This window comes from Bombina bombina, chromosome 3 (genome assembly GCF_027579735.1).
Source record: "Bombina bombina isolate aBomBom1 chromosome 3, aBomBom1.pri, whole genome shotgun sequence".
NCBI classification, from domain to species: domain Eukaryota; kingdom Metazoa; phylum Chordata; class Amphibia; order Anura; family Bombinatoridae; genus Bombina; species Bombina bombina.
The window spans coordinates 430,856,816-430,878,763 of NC_069501.1; the positions used below are offsets into that span (position 1 = coordinate 430,856,816).

The 21,948-nt window shown below is 39.1% G+C and overlaps 1 protein-coding gene across 1 annotated transcript in view; it reads left to right on the forward strand.

Moving 5' to 3' along the window:
* The window catches only part of LOC128653398 (F-actin-capping protein subunit alpha-1), an 83,379-nt gene extending 65,070 nt beyond the window's left edge, over positions 1 to 18,309 (forward strand). Inside the window, exons 8-10 of the mRNA XM_053706649.1 lie at positions 4,267 to 4,338; positions 16,585 to 16,647; positions 17,448 to 18,309. Of these exons, the coding sequence (XP_053562624.1) occupies positions 4,267 to 4,338; positions 16,585 to 16,647; positions 17,448 to 17,588 (276 nt within the window). The 3' untranslated portion in view covers positions 17,589 to 18,309. The remainder of the gene's footprint in view (positions 1 to 4,266; positions 4,339 to 16,584; positions 16,648 to 17,447) is intronic.
* The last annotated feature ends 3,639 nt before the right edge of the window (positions 18,310 to 21,948 follow it).

Genomic DNA, 21,948 nt, shown 5'->3' on the forward strand with positions numbered 1-21,948 from the left:
ATGTTGGCAGGCGAGACTTAGAACGAAGGGATTCCCCAAAAGTTGTACAACTTGAGGGGGAGTGGCATGAACACCGTATTGCCGGAGTATATAACAATATGTGAATGAACTATGTATATTAAATGTGACGCTATGACTAAGGGGCCTGTCCAGTCCTTGTTTGGTGTATATTAAAGGGACAGGAAACCTCAATTTGCTTTCATGATTTGGATAGAACATACAATTTTAAACAACTTTCCCATTTACTACCATTATCAAATTTTCTTCGTTCTTTTGTTATCCTTTGCTAAAAGAACAGCATTGCATTACTGGCAGCAAGATGAACACATCTAGTCAGCCAATCGCAAAAGACAAATGTGTGCAGGCACCAATTAGCAGCAGTACTCACGATGGTTCCGGCTAACGGAGAGAAGAATGCTCCAACAAGTGTATGCAGACAAAAATATTTATTGAAAAAAAGTGCACTAAAAACAAAAAAAGGACAAAAGATATAAGACCATTCTAAGGTACCAGAAGAATGGTCAAAAAAGGCAGCAAACAGCAGTCACGTTTCATGCGGGACCACCGCACTTGATCACTGCTTACCTAGTAAGTCTGCCTTCAGCCTATTTAAAGGGACATAATTACTTAATTACACATGATAGCAATAAGCTTAATATCCTTGATATATATTAACCCTTTCATAGACTGACATGTTGAACACAGACAGATGGCATATAATTCAATGTTTAGAGATTTTTTTTCCCAGATATGTACTAAAACAGGTACTAAGCAATATGCTAATAGCTAGAACTTAGTATTGTATTACCCTTTTCCGACAACCTATATGGGCTCAAATAGGACAGGTAATATGCCCAGACCTAATAGCACGTTTCTCCATTATACACAGAGACATATCCAAAATAAATAAACTTAAGCTGAAAAAAAGAGACTCTGGAAAAACTACACAAATAGGTTAACATCTGCCTCAATATTAAGACCTGATGGAGATCTCGTGTTAAGAAAAAATATCCACTTAACCTCCTTTTTACTCAGAAAGTACTTCCTATCGCTACCCCTTTTAGAAAAAAATACATGATGAATGGGTTGTAAACTAGCTAGGGATGAATCAACCATATGTTCATTTTTAAAATGTTTGGCAACTGGAGTGAAAACTCTTATCCCTTGTCCCTTATGTGCTCTAGTACTCTGTCTCTGAGGCGTTTCTTAGTTTTACCCAAGTATTGGATATTACATCCCCTGCAGGTCATAAGGTAAACTACGTGGGTAGAATCACAATTTAAACTGTATTTTATTTTATATTCCTTTTTAGTAGTATTGGATACGAAAGTGTCCCCTTCAATGACGTAACCAATTTGCAGCAGCTCCTACTAGTGTAGGATATGTGCATATTCTTTTTCAACAAGGGATACCAAGCGAACAAAGCACATTTAAAAATAGAAGTTAATTTAACAGTGTCTTAAAATTACATGCTCTGTCGGAATCATGCAAGTATAATTTTGACTTTCCTATTCCTTTAAGAGGGATTGGTCGGCTGGTGGGCACGCCTCTGACAAAGCCGGATTGGACCTGCGAAATGCTTAAGGCCACGACCTCAAGCCATAGCGTCTCCGTGTGAGAGAGATTGATAATTTTGTAGCCTATTATATTGGGCTTTTTAGTTTTGTATCATTATATTGCCGAGACATTTTACAAGTGGTGGAGCCAATTGATTTGGGACTGTTGCTCATTTGCACTTGGAAACCAGGAGAAAGATTTTAAACATAGGATCCTTAGTGCGAGTGAGTGCACCTGGGACAGATCAACAGGATACCTGGATTGAGAGACCACTGTCGTCCCCTTGGAAGGACTCCTTATACATCCCGGTACCATATGTTTGATGAACGATTGTAGATACCTCTTAGTAAGGTTTTTTTAGTGCGAGTTTGTATTCGGCTTATTATGGGTTTTTTAGTGCGAGTGTGTATTCGGCTTTTGCATTAAATACTTTTATGTGAAATCACTTGAACTGCACTTAGATCCTTTCCTGTGTGGTACTCCCCTTTAATTTGATGCTAATGATCCATTCTATTTGCTGGAGTTTATTAAATTGTTTACAAATAGTTCCCTATCTTTACAACAGCATTTGAAATAGCTGGTTTTGCCTATGGTATCCCTACCTATACAAAAAGTTTCTATACTTAAAGGGACATTAAACACTTGACTGCTTAAAATCATTGAAACTAACTTCTACTGAGTAATAAAAAACAGAGTACAGCTCTTTATGCTGGAAGTTCAGCTTACCGCAAACATTTCTAGGAAATTGTTTCTATTAGAATATTTAACCAGGGCTTGATGCAGCTATGTATGCAGCCATATTTTAACAGCACAGGAGTCACATGACACACACTTCATATCTTCCTATAATGTATACATATAGGAAGCACAGCTGCAGCACTCAATTATGTAGACAGAGCTTGTGCTGCAGTTTAAGAATCTGTTACTGAAATACATTTTATTAACATGCTTTCTATGTAAAAGTTTACTTTTAAAACGTTACCACTCTTTAACATTCCTAAACAGTGTGAAAGCACGTCACCCGGCGGAGTTTTAAATGTACAAAAGCAACTGTCGGGAGAGGGGAGAGAGACTCCAGTCGGTGGAAGAAAACAGGCTGAATAACTCATGCTGCATATACTTTTACCTGGAGATTTGTTCAATACAATTTTTAGTTTTATTTTCATACATCTGCATTACATATATACATATATTACTGTATATATGCATATGTATGAAAATAAAACTAAAAATTGTGTTGAAAAAATCTCCAGGTAAAAGTATATGCAGCATGAGTTATTCAGCCTGTTTTCTTCCACGGACTGGAGTCTTCCCCCCCCCCCCCCTCCCTCTCTCCCCACTCCCTCTTCAGACCGGAGCTTATGTACATTTATAACCCCGCAGAGTGACGTGCTTTCACACTGTTTAGGAATGTTAAAGAATGGTAAAGTTTGAACAGTAAACTTTTTTTTTTTTACATAGAAAGCATGTTAATAAAATGTATTTCAGTGACAGATTCTTAACATAAACTACAGCACAAGCTCTGTCTAAATAACAGTGAGTGCTGCAGCTGTGCTTCCTATATGCATACATTATAGGGAGATATGCCGTGTGTCATGTGACTCTGCATTGAGTCACATGACTGCTGTGCCCCAGTGTAACCTACGTTACAATATGGCACCATGCATTGGAAAACCAAGCACCTTATTAGCATTCAACTTCAAAGCAATCTTTTATAACAGTTTGGGATAAGCTGAACAAAGCAGACAACAGCGATTACTTGATTTTAATTCATAAGAAAACATTTAGTTTTAATGATTTTTATAAGGTGTTAAGTAGAAAAGCTGTTAATTTTCAATTGTTCTCTCTAAGTAACGGGATTTGATATACAGACAGAGATAATATAAAGAAGCTTGTGTGTGTACAGTAAGTGATAAAATATCTGATTTCACTGCAAGCTCAACCCATTTTAATAAGTTGTGGTTTCAAAGAACAAACTTGTCTATTTCATGTACAAAAATTACTATAAAGAAGCAATTTGTGATATATTTTATACTCTGCTACTGGTATAACAAGTCCGTGAAAATACATTAAGTGAAAACAATTTTAGAGAACACTGTCCTTTTTAAATGTAAACCTGACATTTTCTTACGTCTGATAAGATTACCAGAGAAGAAACGCATTTTTATTTGCGTGTTCTGTAAATTAAGGTGTGAAAAATTAAAGGTTCCCATATCAGTGATTCAATCAATCTTTATTTCAGTCCACTAATCTAAGTTAAAAATTGGTATTAAACAAAACTGGAGCTAGAGAATATAGAACATACCTTAATTTATCCTTGCATTAAAGGTTCATTAAATGGTTTGTAAACATAATGTTTGCTATATGTTTACTTTTATTATTTGTGTCCCCTTTTCCTGTAATGTAACTCTTACAATTGTAAGCTTTGCAATTCTTTACAATTATTTCTTCAATATTTAACATATTATTAGGCTTTTTTGCCTTAAATACATTATTAAATCGAGCATTTATTTTCTGTTTAATATCCCTTTAATTAAAAGTTCAAAATATGGAAATGCGAACATTAATAGTGTTGTTTAATAGCATATTACTCCTCTTACACATGTCCCGGAAATAACAACAAAGTTTATTAAAAGATTATTCTCTCTCACTTCAAAACGGCCGACTAAAACTGTTTGTGAGCTAAGCCTTTTTTTTCCTCAATTGTAGGTTCATTACTATGAAGATGGTAATGTTCAGCTTGTTAGCCACAAAGATGTGCAGGAATCCATAACAATTTCTGTGAGTATAAATATACAGTACTTGACACAGTTATTTCACGTACCTTTTTGTTAGGAGGTTAAATTGCCTTTTCTTCTGTTATGTGTGATCAGTCCACGGGTCATCATTACTTCTGGGATATAACTCCTCCCCAACAGGAAATGCAAGAGGATTCACCCAGCAGAGCTGCATATAGCTCCTCCCCTCTACGTCAGTCCCAGTCATTCTCTTGCACCCAACGACTAGATAGGATGTGTGAGAGGACTATGGTGATTATACTTAGTTTTTATGACTTCAATCAAAAGTTTGTTATTTTAAAATAGCACCGGAGCGTGTTATTACTTCTCTGGCAGAGTTTGAGGAAGAATCTGACAGAGATTTTTTACTATGATTTTAACCGGAGTCGTTAAGATCATATTGCTGTTCTCGACCATCTGAGGGAGGTAAAGGCTTCAGATCAGGGGACAGCGGGCAGATGAATCTGCATTGAGGTATGTGGCAGTTTTTATTTTCTGAATGGAATTGATGAGAAAAGCCTGCCATACCGTTAAAATGACATGTATGTATACACTTCAGTATTCTGGGGATGGTATTTCACCGGAACTACTGTGTTAAAGGTCACTAATCCTTTTAATAACTATTCTCATGTTAAACGTTTTTGCTGGAATGTAGAATCGTTTACATTGCTGAGGTACTGTGTGAATAAATATTTGGGCATTATTTTCCACTTGGCAGTTTTTTGCTTTAATTGTGACAGTTTCGTTTCTCTTCACTGCTGTGTGGGAGAGGGAGGGGCCGTTTTTGGCGCTCTTTGCTACGCATCAAAAAATTCCAGTCAGCTACTTTTATATTTCCTGCATGATCCGGTTCATCTCTGACAGATCTCAGGGGTCTTCAAACTTCTTTGAAGGGAGGTAAATTCTCTCAGCAGAGCTGTGAGAATTCTTATAGTGACTGTGTATAAAAAACGTTGTTTTGTTTTCTTATGTACAAATTTAATTAGTGTTGTTTTTTACTAATGGGAACAAACCTTTGCTAAAAGTTGTGTTGTTTTAAAGTTTGATGCAATAACTGTTTTTCAGTTCATTATTTCAACTGTCATTTAATCGTTAGTACCTCTTTGAGGCACAGTGCGTTTTTTTGCTAAAAAAGATTATAACCAAGTTGTAAGTTTTTTTGCTAGTGTGTTAAACATGTCTGACTCAGAGGAAGATATCTGTGTCATTTGTTCCAATGCCAAGGTGGAGCCCAATAGAAATTTATGTACTAACTGTATTGATGCTACTTTAAATAAAAGTCAATCTGTACAATGTGAACAAATTTCACCAAACAGCGAGGGGAGAGTTATGCCGACTAACTCGCCTCACGCGACAGTACCTGCATCTCCCGCCCGGGAGGTGCGTGATATTTTGGCGCCTAGTACATCTGGGCGGCCATTACAGATAACATTACAAGATATGGCTACTGTTATGACTGAAGTTTTGTCTAAATTACCTGAACTAAGAGGCAAGCGTGATCACTCTGGGGTGAGAACAGAGTGCGCTGACAATGCTAGGGCCATGTCTGATACTGCGTCACAGCTCGCAGAGCATGAGGACGGAGAGCTTCATTCTGTGGGTGACGGTTCTGATCCAAACAGATTGGACTCAGATATTTCAAATTTTAAATTTAAATTGGAGAACCTCCGTGTACTACTAGGGGAGGTCTTAGCAGCTCTCAACGATTGTAACACTGTTGCAATACCAGAGAAACTGTGTAGGTTGGATAAATACTTTGCGGTACCGGCGAGTACTGACGTTTTTCCTATACCTAAGAGACTAACTGAAATTGTTACTAAGGAGTGGGATAGACCCGGTGTGCCGTTCTCACCCCCTCCAATATTTAGAAAGATATTTCCAATAGACGCCACCACTCGGGACTTATGGCAAACGGTCCCCAAGGTGGAGGGAGCAGTTTCTACTTTAGCTAAGCGTACCACTATCCCGGTGGAGGATAGCTGTGCTTTCTCAGATCCAATGGATAAAAAATTAGAGGGTTACCTTAAGAAAATGTTTGTTCAACAAGGTTTTATATTACAACCCCTTGCATGTATCGCGCCGATTACGGCTGCGGCAGCATTTTGGATTGAGTCGCTTGAAGAGAACCTTAGTTCCTCTACGCTAGACGACATTACGGACAGGCTTAGAGTCCTTAAACTAGCTAATTCTTTCATTTCGGAGGCCGTAGTACATTTAACCAAACTTACGGCTAAGAACTCAGGATTCGCCATACAGGCACGCAGGGCACTGTGGCTAAAATCCTGGTCAGCTGATGTTACTTCTAAGTCCAAATTACTTAATATACCTTTCAAGGGGCAGTCCTTATTCGGGCCCGGTTTGAAAGAAATTATCGCTGACATTACGGGAGGTAAGGGCCACGCCCTACCTCAAGACAAGGCCAAAGCTAAGGCTAGACAGTCTAATTTTCGTCCCTTTCGGAATTTCAAAACAGGAGCAGCATCAACCTCCACTGCACCAAAACAGGAGGGAGCTGTTGCTCGTTACAGGCAAGGCTGGAAGCCTAACCAGTCCTGGAACAAAAGCAAGCAGGCCAGGAAACCTGCTGCTGCCCCAAAGACAGCATGAACCGAGAGCCCCCGATCCGGGACCGGATCTAGTAGGGGGCAGACTCTCTCTCTTCGCCCAGGCCTGGGCAAGAGATGTTCAGGATCCCTGGGCACTAGAGATCATATCTCAGGGATACCTTCTAGACTTCAAATTATCTCCCCCAAGAGGGAGATTTCATCTGTCAAGGTTGTCAACAAACCAGATAAAGAAAGAAGCGTTTCTACGCTGCGTACAAGATCTGTTAACAATGGGAGTGATCCATCCGGTTCCGTGGTCGGAACAAGGACAAGGGTTCTACTCAAACCTGTTTGTGGTTCCCAAAAAAGAGGGAACTTTCAGGCCAATCTTAGATTTAAAGACTCTAAACAAATTCCTAAGAGTTCCATCGTTCAAAATGGAAACTATTCGGACAATCTTACCCATGATCCAAGAGGGTCAGTACATGACCACAGTGGATTTAAAGGATGCTTACCTTCACATACCGATCCACAAAGATCATCACCGGTATCTAAGGTTTGCCTTCTTAGACAGGCACTACCAGTTTGTAGCTCTTCCATTCGGATTGGCTACGGCTCCAAGAATCTTCACAAAGGTTCTGGGTGCCCTTCTAGCGGTACTAAGACCGCGAGGGATTTCGGTAGCTCCGTACCTAGACGACATTCTAATACAAGCTTCAAGCTTTCAAACTGCCAAGTCTCATACAGAGTTAGTTCTGGCATTTCTAAGGTCGCATGGATGGAAAGTGAACGAAAAGAAGAGTTCTCTCTTTCCTCTCACAAGAGTTCCATTCTTGGGGACTCTTATAGATTCTGTAGAAATGAAGATTTACCTGACAGAAGACAGGTTAACAAAACTTCAAAATGCATGCCGCGTCCTTCATTCCATTCAACACCCGTCAGTAGCTCAATGCATGGAGGTGATCGGCTTAATGGTAGCGGCAATGGACATAGTACCTTTTGCACGCCTACACCTCAGACCGCTGCAATTATGCATGCTAAGTCAGTGGAATGGGGATTACTCAGATTTGTCCCCTACTCTGAATCTGAATCAAGAGACCAGAAATTCTCTTCTATGGTGGCTTCATCGGCCACACCTGTCCAGGGGGATGCCATTCAGCAGGCCAGACTGGACAATTGTAACAACAGACGCCAGCCTACTAGGTTGGGGCGCTGTCTGGAATTCTCTGAAGGCTCAGGGACTATGGAATCAGGAGGAGAGTCTCCTTCCAATAAACATTCTGGAATTGAGAGCAGTTCTCAATGCCCTTCTGGCTTGGCCCCAGTTAATAACTCGGGGGTTCATCAGGTTTCAGTCGGACAACATCACGACTGTAGCTTACATCAACCATCAGGGAGGGACAAGAAGCTCCCTAGCAATGATGGAAGTATCAAAGATAATTCGCTGGGCAGAGTCTCACTCTTGCCACCTGTCAGCAATCCACATCCCGGGAGTGGAGAACTGGGAGGCGGATTTCTTGAGTCGCCAGACTCTTCATCCGGGGGAGTGGGAACTTCATCCGGAGGTCTTTGCCCAAATACTTCGACGTTGGGGCAAACCAGAGATAGATCTCATGGCGTCTCGCCAGAACGCCAAACTTCCTCGCTACGGGTCCAGATCCAGGGATCCGGGAGCAGTTCTGATAGATGCTTTGACAGCACCTTGGAACTTCAGGATGGCTTATGTGTTTCCACCCTTCCCGCTGCTTCCTCGATTGATTGCCAAAATCAAACAGGAGAGAGCATCAGTAATTCTAATAGCACCTGCTTGGCCACGCAGGACTTGGTATGCAGATCTAGTGGACATGTCATCCTGTCCGCCTTGGTCTCTACCTCTAAGACAGGACCTTCTGATACAGGGTCCATTCAAACATCAAAATCTAACTTCTCTGAAGCTGACTGCTTGGAAATTGAACGCTTGATTTTATCAAAACGTGGTTTTTCTGAGTCGGTTATTGATACCCTGATTCAGGCTAGGAAGCCTGTTACCAGAAGGATTTACCATAAAATATGGCGGAAATACCTATACTGGTGCGAATCCAAAGGTTACTCCTGGAGTAAGGTTAGGATCGCTAGGATATTGTCTTTTCTACAAGAAGGTTTAGAAAAGGGTTTATCAGCTAGTTCATTAAAGGGACAGATTTCAGCTCTGTCCATCTTGTTACACAGACGTCTGTCAGAAAATCCAGACGTCCAGTCCTTTTGTCAGGCTTTAGCTAGGATCAAGCCTGTGTTTAAAGCTGTTGCTCCACCATGGAGTTTAAACTTAGTTCTTAACGTTTTACAGGGTGTTCCGTTTGAACCCCTTCATTCCATTGATATAAAAATGTTATCTTGGAAAGTTCTGTTTTTAATGGCTATTTCCTCGGCTCGAAGAGTCTCTGAGTTATCAGCCTTACATTGTGATTCCCCTTATCTGATTTTTCACTCAGACAAGGTAGTTCTGCGTACTAAACCTGGGTTCTTACCTAAGGTAGTCACTAACAGGAACATCAATCAAGAGATTGTTGTCCCATCCTTGTGTCCAAATCCTTCTTCAAAGAAGGAACGTCTTTTACACAATCTGGATGTAGTTCGTGCCCTCAAGTTCTACTTGCAGGCAACTAAAGATTTTCGCCAAACTTCTTCCTTGTTTGTCGTTTACTCTGGACAGAGGAGAGGTCAAAAAGCTTCTGCTACCTCTCTCTCTTTTTGGCTTCGTAGCATAATACGTTTAGCCTATGAGAATGCTGGACAGCAGCCTCCTGAAAGAATTACAGCTCACTCCACTAGAGCTGTGGCTTCCACTTGGGCCTTTAAGAATGAGGCCTCTGTTGAACAGATTTGCAAGGCTGCAACTTGGTCTTCGCTTCATACTTTTTCCAAATTTTACAAATTTGACACTTTTGCTTCTTCGGAGGCTATTTTTGGGAGAAAGGTTCTTCAGGCAGTGGTTCCTTCTGTATAATGAGCCTGCCTATCCCTCCCGTCATCCGTGTACTTTTGCTTTGGTATTGGTATCCCAGAAGTAATGATGACCCGTGGACTGATCACACATAACAGAAGAAAACATAATTTATGCTTACCTGATAAATTCCTTTCTTCTGTTGTGTGATCAGTCCACGGCCCGCCCTGTTTTAAGGCAGGTAAATATCTTTTAAATTATACTCCAGTCACCACTTCACCCTTGGTTACTCCTTTCTCGTTGATTCTTGGTCGAATGACTGGGACTGACGTAGAGGGGAGGAGCTATATGCAGCTCTGCTGGGTGAATCCTCTTGCATTTCCTGTTGGGGAGGAGTTATATCCCAGAAGTAATGATGACCCGTGGACTGATCACACAACAGAAGAAAGGAATTTATCAGGTAAGCATAAATTATGTTTTTATTAGTTTAATATTCCAAACATCTTATCTATTACGTTTGATTAATTTGAGATAGAGATTAACATGTTAGTATGCTGTATTTAAACGTATGCATTGATGTTGCAAAGTAAACAAACAAATAAATAAAAAGAATTTGAACATCGCAGTAAAAAACATAATTTATGTAAGAACTTACCTGATAAATTCATTTCTTTCATATTAGCAAGAGTCCATGAGCTAGTGACGTATGGGATATACATTCCTACCAGGAGGGGCAAAGTTTCCCAAACCTTAAAATGCCTATAAATACACCCCTCACCACACCCACAATTCAGTTTAACGAATAGCCAAGAAGTGGGGTGATAAGAAAGGAGCGAAAGCATCAAAAAATAAGGAATTGGAATAATTGTGCTTTATACAAAAAAATCATAACCACCACAAAAAAGGGTGGGCCTCATGGACTCTTGCTAATATGAAAGAAATGAATTTATCAGGTAAGTTCTTACATAAATTATGTTTTCTTTCATGTAATTAGCAAGAGTCCATGAGCTAGTGACGTATGGGATAGCAAATACCCAAGATGTGGAACTTCCACGTAAGAGTCACTAGAGAGGGAGGGATAAAATAAAGACAGCCAATTCCGCTGAAAAATTAATCCACTACCCAAATCAAAAAAGTTTCGATTTTTATAATGAAAAAAACTGAAAACATAAGCAGAAGAATCAAACTGAAACAGCTGCCTGAAGTACCATTCTACCAAAACTGCTTCTAAAGAAGAGAAAACATCAAAATGGTAGAATTTAGTAAAAGTATGCAAAGAAGACCAAGTCATTGCTTTGCAAATCTGATGAACAGAAGCTTCATTCTTAAAAAGCCCAGGAAGTAGAAACTTACCTAGTAGAATGAGCCGTAATCCTCTGAGGCGGGAATCCACCCGACTCCAAATAAGCATGATGAATCAAAAGTTTAAGCAAGATGCCAAATAAATGGCAGAAGCCTTTTGACCTTCCTAAAACCAGAAAAGATAAAAAATAGACTAGAAGTCTATCTGAAATCTGAATAGCTTCAACATAGAATTTCAAAAACTCTTACCATATCCAAAGAAAGTAAGAATCTAGCACAAACTTACTTCATCACCTCCATGGGAGGCAAAGTTTGTAAAACTGAATTGTGGGTGTGGTGAGGGGTGTATTTATAGGCATTTTAAGGTTTGGGAAACTTTGCCCCTCCTGGTAGGAATGTATATCCCATACGTCACTAGCTCATGGACTCTTGCTAATTACATGAAAGAAATCTAAATTACTTTATAACAGAGCTATTTCCACTTCTGATAAGTTATGAATATTTATGCTGAAAACTCAGGAAAACAGAAATATACAGAGGTAATTTAGTACTTTTATGTGGATGTGACAGTTTGGCAAACCTAAAATGAGCTGAAGCATAGGTTGCCTAACTGTCTTAATCTAGCCAAAAGATTGATCATGCTATCACAGTAGATCTGAGACAGTAAACAGTCAACTATGGCAAAGTATTAGAAAATGTTATCTGGCTCCTTAGTAGTTTGTGAAGGGAAGTGCCAAAGTTGGCATAGACAAGCTTCTTCTGGATCCATAAGAGCAGGGAAGACCAGCTAAGCTGCCACGGCTGAACCACTACTGAATGTTTGCTAGATGTGACTACAAAGTGCAGACAGCGTTCTGTCCGTAGCTGATGACGTCAGGGCTTCGGCTGTGAGATGCTGACAGTCAGTGGGAGTAGGAACTGCTGTGGTAAAAGCGTAGAGGCAAAGTAATGGGAATTACGATCCGAGTGGAACAGCAGGATGACAAGGATCAGGTAACCAAGGAGGAAAGTCCCCAAAGTAACACTTGAATAGAACAGAGATCAAGTTAAGTTACGGCTAGGATAAAAAGTAGCACCGTTTATAGTTCAAATTCTTCAATAAACCAGCAAGGTCTAGTCTAAAGGAGGAGCCTTTTATACGGATTGGTAGGATGTTAGATTGAGGCTTAAAGGCTTAGTGAGGTTGCTTACAATCACACACAATTGTGTAGGTTATATCTATCTGCATGTGTTGGGTGTGAACGCTAGGCACTTGTACATTGAATGATACCTCTGCATCGCTTCAATATCCTCTGCGTATATTTAACGTACACATGCAGCTTGGCATCCAATTGCTTCTGTATGCCACTTGTAGTTGCATGCATGTTTTAATAGCTTAGTTATTCCTTTGATTATCAATTTCTTCTTATAGGTGGCTTTAAAATAAATGTCTGTTATAAATACCTTAGTGTTCACTCCTTTTGTAGGCAAATGGTTTTCTATTTAGCATAGTCACTGTTGGCCAGTAGGTGGCAGTCATGCAAAAGGATAAAAGTAGAGACCAAAATTCATAGAAAAGGTGGTTTTAATTTGCTTGTGCTATTTAAATTGTAATATCTGGTGCGTAAGTAGCCATATATTTTTTTTTATATATAAAAAAAAGCTAAACGATTGCATATAGATAAGTGTATGTTGGCTACCCTGAATTTACATTTCCATGAATAATCTTACACAGCAGGAGTTTGTGAATAGTAGAGAACTTTCTGATAATTGTGTATTTGGATTAAAGAAATAGTCTAGTCAAAATTAAACTTTCATGATTCAGATAGAGCAGGCAATTTTAAGCAACTTTCTAATTTACTACTATTATCATTTTTTCTTTGTTCTCTTGCTATCTTTATTTGAAAAAGTAGGAATGTAAGCATAGGAGCCGGCACACTTTTGGTTTAGCACCCGGGTAGCACTTTCTGATTGGTGTCTAATCGTAGCCACCAATCCGCTAGCGCTACCCAGGTGCTGAACCAATCATGGGCTGGCTCCTAAGCTTACATTAAAATAAAGATAGCAAGAGAGCGAAGAAAAATTTATAATAGGAGTAAATTAGAACATTGCTTAAAATTGCATGCTCTATCTGAATCATGAAAGTTTAATCTTGACTAGACTATATTACTTTAAATAAAATACTTTAAAATGTCCTACAACGACCAGTTATTTACATTTGTATTTTACTGTATAAACTACTAATATCTCACAAAATTTTAATATGGATAATCGTCTTTAGCCCTTAGCCCTTTTGCCTTTTTTTTTTTTTTTTTTTTATATTTTTAATTAATTGGAATATGTACCAAATTCAACCTCTAAGTATAGATCTGTTATTTTAAGAGTGGACTATATATGTTTTCCCCTAACCTTATAGCTGGTTGTTTACCATTGCATATAGATATTCAAGATAACTAGCAAAGTTAAATAGCCCACCTTGGTGAAATTGGCAAAACCCTTCCTATGCATCCCAGGCAAATCAACACCATCTGAGCGCCTCTTCTCTGCTGCAGGCACTGTAGCTGCAAAAAGAGAGCCAGCCTCAGCTAGGAGCACGTGAACATGTTGACATTTTTTCATTTCAATGCAAAATTTCTGAAAGAGTGAACAACAGAATGTGATAAACAGTGGTACTCTACCTCTTACTCGTTCTACCTCTTTTCAAACAGTTTGTGGTTTTGTTTTGCTTAGTTATAAAAATTTGTTCTGCTGCTTAAAAAATTGGACCAACAGTTTTAATGTAAAGTTGTAAAGTTTTAGTCTGAAGTTTATATTTATAACACTCAGTATGTGGATTTTACTTTAATTCTAGGAAAAAATATTTATTTTTTATCCGATTAGTCGATTTATCGAAAAAATAATCGGCCGATTAATCGATTATGAAAATAATTGTTAGTTGCAGCCCTACAGTCATGTGATCAGGGGGCTGTCAAAAGAGGCTTAGATACAAGGTAATCACAGAGGTTAAAAGTATATTAATATAACTGTGTTGGTTATGCAAAATATCCTCAGCCCTAAAGAACTGGAACAGTAGAGTCGGCAGTGGCGGCCTTGCAATAGACCGGGCTTTACCTAAACCCTGCTCCAAACCTGACAGCACACTGGAGGAGACACCGGACTAATATAATATGGAAGCGGCTGTCGCTGCAGAGACGGCCGCAGTCTATATACACAGCACCGTGAGCAATGTCACAGCGATAGATCTTCAAAATTCAGTGAACGGGAGTCCAGCACATCCAACGAGCCGCGAGAAAATACCTGAAAATGACAAGGTTACCCAGGGGATCCATGACGGGCTAGTAAAGATACCGACACACGCACCAGATCTTATTGCCCAGATTAACCCTGTTGAAGGACAGATAGAACCTCATAAAAGACTACATGATGCAAAGAGTCGCTCCTCTGGATTAAAAATACTCCACTGACTAGAGCTAGTGATCGGCTCCTTGCCTTTTATTGGGGATCTTCAACCCCATGATATGTCAGTCCAGGGACATCTCTTCGAAGAAGAGGAATCGGATAAACCACAAAGAAAGGGACATTTAGCTGCCTGCGTTCCCCGGACAAGATACGATATCAAAGCAGACCGGGGTATAGAAATCAACGATTACTGTCTTGGCAATGACTGTCTAGCGACCTGAACCCTCCGTAGATTTCATATGTGTAAATATGACATATATAAGGTTATTATAATTTACTCTTTACTTGGTTTTTATTATGCAGATGGTGCCGATGGTCACTGCCTTTATATACTTGTGTAGGTTAGATGTGTGTATATATGTATAGCTACACATAGCCAATTAAGTTTTATTAAGCTTAGGAACATGGAGGCTAACATACTGCGATTGATGCTTTAACTACCTTTTTGCAGGCAGCAATTTTTATGATAATTTTAGCACAGTCTTTCATTTACATAACGGCCATATCAGGGTCATCTTAACTTTAAAAGTTGCTGATAAGTATAGAAAGGAAAAATGCCAGATTGTTATATTGAAATGTCTCCTAACTAGCATGAAAATTAGAGAGATAACTCCCTAAGTACTATATGCAGTTTGCCCTGATGAGCGATTTTTGTAAATTGACTGTCTGCCATATGTTTCAACCTGTTTATTCCACATAATGCTTCTGTTATATTTTGTGCTTTATGCTATGTTTATTATATTACACAATAGACTGTAACTTTGCCAGCATGTTTCCCCCCTGTGATATGTATATATGTTAATTTCCCTAAGCTATTAGGGTTTTCAGGCCCTTCAGTTAATGGAATCCTTTATATCAAGTTCCAACGCACTTGATTAAGACTGAAACATAAGTATGTATTGTTTAAACATTCTTACATCTCCTATGACATTATATGTGTGATCTATTGCAGTCTGTATATCCCTAGTTAAAGTGAAAGTAAATCCTAGCGTTTTACAAACGCTAGGATTGACTTTTGAAACAAATAAAGGGGACTTTCATTCATGAAGTATAAGATACTTCATGTAGAAAGCTCCTTTATTTGTTTTAAAGGGACAGTCTAGGCCAAAATAAACTTATGATTCAGATAGAGCATGTAATTTTAAACCATTTTCCAATTTACTTTTATCACCAATTTTGCTTTGTTCTCTTGGTATTCTTAGTTGAAAGCTTAACCTAGGAGGTTCATATGCTAATTTCTTAGACCTTGAAGCCCACCTCTTTCAGATTGCATTTTAACAGTTTTTCACCACTAGAGGGTGTTAGTTCACGTATTTCATATAGATAACACTGTGCTCGTGCACGAGAAGTTATCTGGGAGCAGGCACTGATTGGCTAGACTGCAAGTCTGTCAAAAGAACTGAAAAAAGGGGCAGTTTGCAGAGGCTTAGATACAAGATAATCACAGAGGTTAAAAGTATATTATTATAAGTGTTAGTTATGCAAAACTGGGAAATGGGTAATAAAGGGATTATCTATCTTTTAAAACTATAAAAATTCTGGTGTAGACTGTCCCTTTAACTGATCGCCATTTTTAGCTGCTACAGCAGCCCAAGGCTAAAAAATTTTTTTGCTAAGAGGTGACGTTTCCACCTCTTAGCCAATATCCGTGCGTTAAATCCGGCTTGGCGCCCATGGGAGCCGTATTTACCGCACGGCTATTGGCTAAGAGGTGAAAACGTCACCTCTTAGCAAAAAATTTTTTTAGCAGTGTGCTGCTGTAGCAGCTAAAAACGGCGATCAATTAAAACAAATGAAGGAGCTTTCTACATGAAGTATCTTATACTTCATGAATGAAAGTCCCCTTTTATTTGTTTCAAAAGTCAATCCTAGCGTTTGTAAAACGCTAGGATTTACTTTCACTTTAACTAGGGATATACAGACTGCAATAGATCACACATATAATGTCATAGGGCAGAAAATAGTTATGATACAATTTTTAATGGTATAAGTGTCATTGACAATATGCTGTTGAATGAAATTGTCACTGTTTCTTTTGCAGGGTGAAGCTCAAACTGCCAAGGAGTTTGTGAGAATTATAGAGCAGGCAGAAAATTCCTACCAGGTGAGACTTTATTATTTTTAATTATAGTCACATTTTGAGAAAAGCTTAAAATGTTTTTATTATCTATTGACTTGCATTTAGTACTGTGTTTTGCTAAATCTTAAATAACTCCTTAGGCGTGTTCACAATGTTATCTATATGGCCCACATGAACTAGCAGTCTTCTGTTGTGAAAAGTAAATAAAAAAAGCATGTGATTAAGAGGCTGCCTTTAGTGGCTTAAAAACAGGCAGAAATTTAGAGGTTTAAATGATAAGTATATTAATATATCAATGTTGGTTGTGCAAAGCTGGGAAATGTAGTAAAGGCATTATAATAGTTATAAACAATAACTATTGTAGTGTAGACTGTCACTTTAATGCTTGTTATGGCTTATTACTGGGGATTGATGTTTTTGAATGTCTTAAAGGGACACTCAAGTTAAAATTAAACTTTAATGATTCAGATAGAGCAGCAACTTTCCAATTTACTTCCATTAACAAAATGTGCACAGTCATTTTATATGTACACTTTTTGCATCACCAGCTCCTACTGGGCATGTGCAAGACTTCACAGAACATACGTATATGCATTTGTGATTGGCTGATAGCTGTCACATGATTCAGGAGTGGAGGAAATAGATATAACTTTAAAATTTGTCTTAAAAATATCTACATACAAAGTTCAATCTAAGTGCTATTGAATTGTCTTTTTATCATGTGTTTGTTGATTATGCAAATCTACTGTATTTACTGGTCCTTTAAGTTGCCAAACAGAAGACCCAAGAGTCTTGGCTAAAGCCTTTTCTGTTTATCTCTGCAGACCGCCATAAGTGAGAACTACCAGACCATGTCAGACACCACTTTCAAAGCCTTACGCCGACAGCTGCCAGTAACTCGTACCAAGATCGACTGGAACAAAATTCTCAGCTACAAGATTGGCAAGGAGATGCAGAACGCTTGAAAGTGTAGAGCTACAATGATGTTTAGTGTGCAAAGTTGGAACTGCCTGGTCTTTTATGTATGCTGTGCAGCAGCTGTAGCGGCCAGCAACACATTGCATTGTTGACCTACTCAGGCACAAATAGCGTGTCACACAGAAAAAAATAAAAATAGGGATTTATAAAATGTGATATTTTGCTAGGGTCTACAAAGTCATTGTATTTTCTAACCTTGAAGCATTGAAGAATTCTCTTGTTTTGGCTATATATTATTGTTTACATAACCTGTCATTGTTATCCATACATTGGTTGGTTCAGTATGTTCTGTTTGGAAAAGACGCATCAAATCACTTCTTGAAGTTAGAAATCCAAATCCACTTTGGACGACCATTTATTTTCTTTTACTGGCACAGAGCGCTTAAAGGAACTTTTAATCTAATTAACATGACACTTGTAATGTTTCTATTTCTGTTTAAATGAAAATTATTTTTAACAAAAATCACATTGCCCTGGAATATTGAGTTTTACTAGTTAATAGTGGGACATCATATTAATTAAGGGTAATATAAAGAAATGGTTTATATAATACTGGTAGCTTGCTAAGTTTTGTACTTGAATCACTGTTTCTTTGGTCTTTTTTCCTTTGTTCGTGTACACATGAGATCAGTCTTGCTTCTCAGCAGATAATATATCCTATTAAGCAACTATGATGATATTAAAATAATACTTAAGATCATATTAAAATATTGATCTCTATTACTTTTATTAATGCAAGCCACATCCTCCTTATGATAGTGCCATGCCACAGATTCTTAAGCACAACTAAGATTGAACTCTGATTATCAGGCTGTGTGTCTGACTTTTCGTATCTTTTACTTTTTAAAACAATAGAATTGGAGTATATTTTAGGGGCAGAGCACTTATGACATTGATACTTCTGCTCTGTTGAATAAATTATTGCTCTATTGCCAGTGATAGATAATAGAATGCTGCAACTTCATTTTCATTTGATAATTGCTTTGTACTGGGTACATTTTTAACTCACATCAGTAATTTCACCATAAAGATTTTTTTGGGATACGGAAATTAGAATTCCTGATGTCACCTTCCAATGGTCATTTGAACCATAGAGTCCTAATTCAAATGCAAGAACCATATTCCACTGCTTTATGAATTCTTTCACTGTGTGTAATATCAACAAAATATCACATATATGTGATGCTGGTACCGAGAAGGGCATTGGGCATCATCATAGAAAATTGGCAATAATCCTGTCAAGCTATATAGCAATCAATATTACTTCCTTATGAGCAAATTATTTTGACCAATTTTCAATAAAAGTCTGTAAATAGTTAGACAGAAATGGCACGAGTAGTTCCTTCATATTTCAGTCTTGATATGCGCATGGGACAACTGTCCCTAGAGAAACATGCAAGGTTGACTTAAGCTGCACTTGTATGTAGTAAGCTTCCATCTAAGCAACATTGTTTTTCCCAGAAGCCCTTTGTTTCTGCCTCTATGGCAAGGTTACAGCGCATTGATAAGCAGCCAAATTACATTTAGTTCCTCTCACCCTTCATGCATCCAGAGGAATCCTGCATTTTATAATCTTGTCAGTTCAAAGAAAACTTGAATAGTATTTCCTTCTATAGATATTGTTCCGGTCTACTTAACTTTCGTTTGTGATGAGCATCGCTATTTTCTCCAACATAGGTGTGTCCGGTCCACGGCGTCATCCTTACTTGTGGGATATTCTCTTCCCCAACAGGAAATGGCAAAGAGCCCAGCAAAGCTGGTCACATGATCCCTCCTAGGCTCCGCCTACCCCAGTCATTCTCTTTGCCGTTGTACAGGCAACATCTCCACGGAGATGGCTTAGAGTTTTTTAGTGTTTAACTGTAGTTTTTCATTATTCAATCAAGAGTTTGTTATTTTCAAATAGTGCTGGTACGTACTATTTACTCAGAAACAGAAAAGAGATGAAGAATTCTGTTTGTATGAGGAAAATGATTTTAGCAACCGTAACTAAAATCCATGGCTGTTCCACACAGGACTGTTGAGAGCAATTAACTTCAGTTGGGGGAACAGTTTGCAGTCCCTTGCTGCTTGAGGTATGACACATTCTAACAAGACGATGTAATGCTGGAAGCTGTCATTTTCCCTATGGGATCCGGTAAGCCATGTTTATTACGATTGTAAATAAGGGCTTCACAAGGGCTTATTTAAACTGTAGACTTTTTCTGGGCTAAATCGATTGATTATTAACACATATTTAGCCTTGAGGAATCATTTTATCTGGGTATTTTGATATAATAATATCGGCAGGCACTGTTTTAGACACCTTATTCTTTAGGGGCTTTCCCAAAGCATAGGCAGAGTCTCATTTTCGCGCCGGTGTTGCGCACTTGTTTTTGAGAGGCATGGCATGCAGTCGCATGTGAGAGGAGCTCTGATACTTATAAAAGACTTCTGAAGGCGTCATTTGGTATCGTATTCCCCTTTGGGTTTGGTTGGGTCTCAGCAAAGCAGATACCAGGGACTGTAAAGGGGTTTAAAGCTTAAAACGGCTCCGGTTCCGTTATTTTAAGGGTTAAAGCTTCCAAAATTGGTGTGCAATATTTTCAAGGCTTTAAGACGCTGTGGTGAAAATTTGGTGAATTTTGAACAATTCCTTCATGTTTTTTCGCAATTGCAGTAATAAAGTGTGTTCAGTTTAAAATTTAAAGTGACAGTAACGGTTTTATTTTAAAACGTTTTTTGTACTTTCTGATCAAGTTTATGCCTGTTTAACATGTCTGAACTACCAGATAGACTGTGTTCTGAATGTGGGGAAGCCAGAATTCCTATTCATTTAAATAAATGTGATTTATGTGATAATGACAATGATGCCCAAGATGATTCCTCAAGTGAGGGGAGTAAGCATGGTACTGCATCATTCCCTCCTTCGTCTACACGAGTCTTGCCCACTCAGGAGGCCCCTAGTACATCTAGCGCGCCAATACTCCTTACTATGCAACAATTAACGGCTGTAATGGATAATTCTGTCAAAAACATTTTAGCCAAAATGAACCCTTGTCAGCGTAAGCGTGGCTGCTCTGTTTTAGTTACTGAAGAGCATGACGACGCTGATATTAATATCTCTGAAGGGCCCCTAACCCAATCTGAGGGGGCCAGGGAGGTTTTGTCTGAGGGAGAAATTACTGATTTAGGGAACATTTCTCAGCAGGCTGAATCTGATGTGATTACATTTAAATTTAAATTGGAACATCTCCGCATTTTGCTTAAGGAGGTATTATCCACTCTGGATGATTGTGAAAATTTAGTCATCCCAGAGAAACTATGTAAAATGGACAAGTTCCTAGAGGTGCCGGGGCTCCCAGAAGCTTTTCCTATACCCAAGCGGGTGGCGGACATTGTTAATAAAGAATGGGAAAGGCCCGGTATTCCTTTCGTCCCTCCCCCCATATTTAAAAAATTGTTTCCTATGGTCGACCCCAGAAAGGACTTATGGCAGTCAGTCCCCAAGGTCGAGGGAGCGGTTTCTACTTTAAACAAACGCACCACTATTCCCATAGAGGATAGTTGTGCTTTCAAAGATCCTATGGATAAAAAATTAGAAGGTTTGCTTAAAAAGATGTTTGTTCAGCAGGGTTACCTTCTACAACCCATTTCATGCATTGTCCCTGTCACTACTGCCGCATATTTCTGGTTTGATGAACTGCTTAAGGTGCTCGATAGTGACTCTCCTCCTTATGAGGAGATTATGGACAGAATCAATGCTCTCAAATTGGCTAATTCTTTCACTCTAGACGCCTCTTTGCAATTGGCTAAGTTAGCGGCTAAGAACTCTGGGTTTGCTATTGTGGCGCGCAGAGCGCTTTGGTTGAAATCTTGGTCGGCTGATGCGTCTTCCAAGAACAAGCTACTAAACATTCCTTTCAAGGGGAAAACGTTGTTTGGTCCTGACTTGAAGGAGATTATCTCTGATATCACTGGGGGTAAGGGCCACGCCCTTCCTCAGGATCGGCCTTTCAAGGCAAAAAAATAGACCTAATTTTCGTCCCTTTCGTAAAAACGGACCAGCCCAAGGTGCTACGTCCTCTAAGCAAGAGGGTAATACTTCTCAGGCCAAGCCAGCTTGGAGACCAATGCAAGGCTGGAACAAGGGAAAGCAGGCCAAGAAACCTGCCACTGCTACCAAGACAGCATGAAATATTGGCCCCCGATCCGGGACCGGATCTGGTGGGGGGCAGACTCTCTCTCTTCGCTCAGGCTTGGGCAAGAGATGTTCTGGATCCTTGGGCGCTAGAAATAGTCTCCCAGGGTTATCTTCTGGAATTCAAGGGACTTCCCCCAAGGGGGAGGTTCCACAGGTCGCAGTTG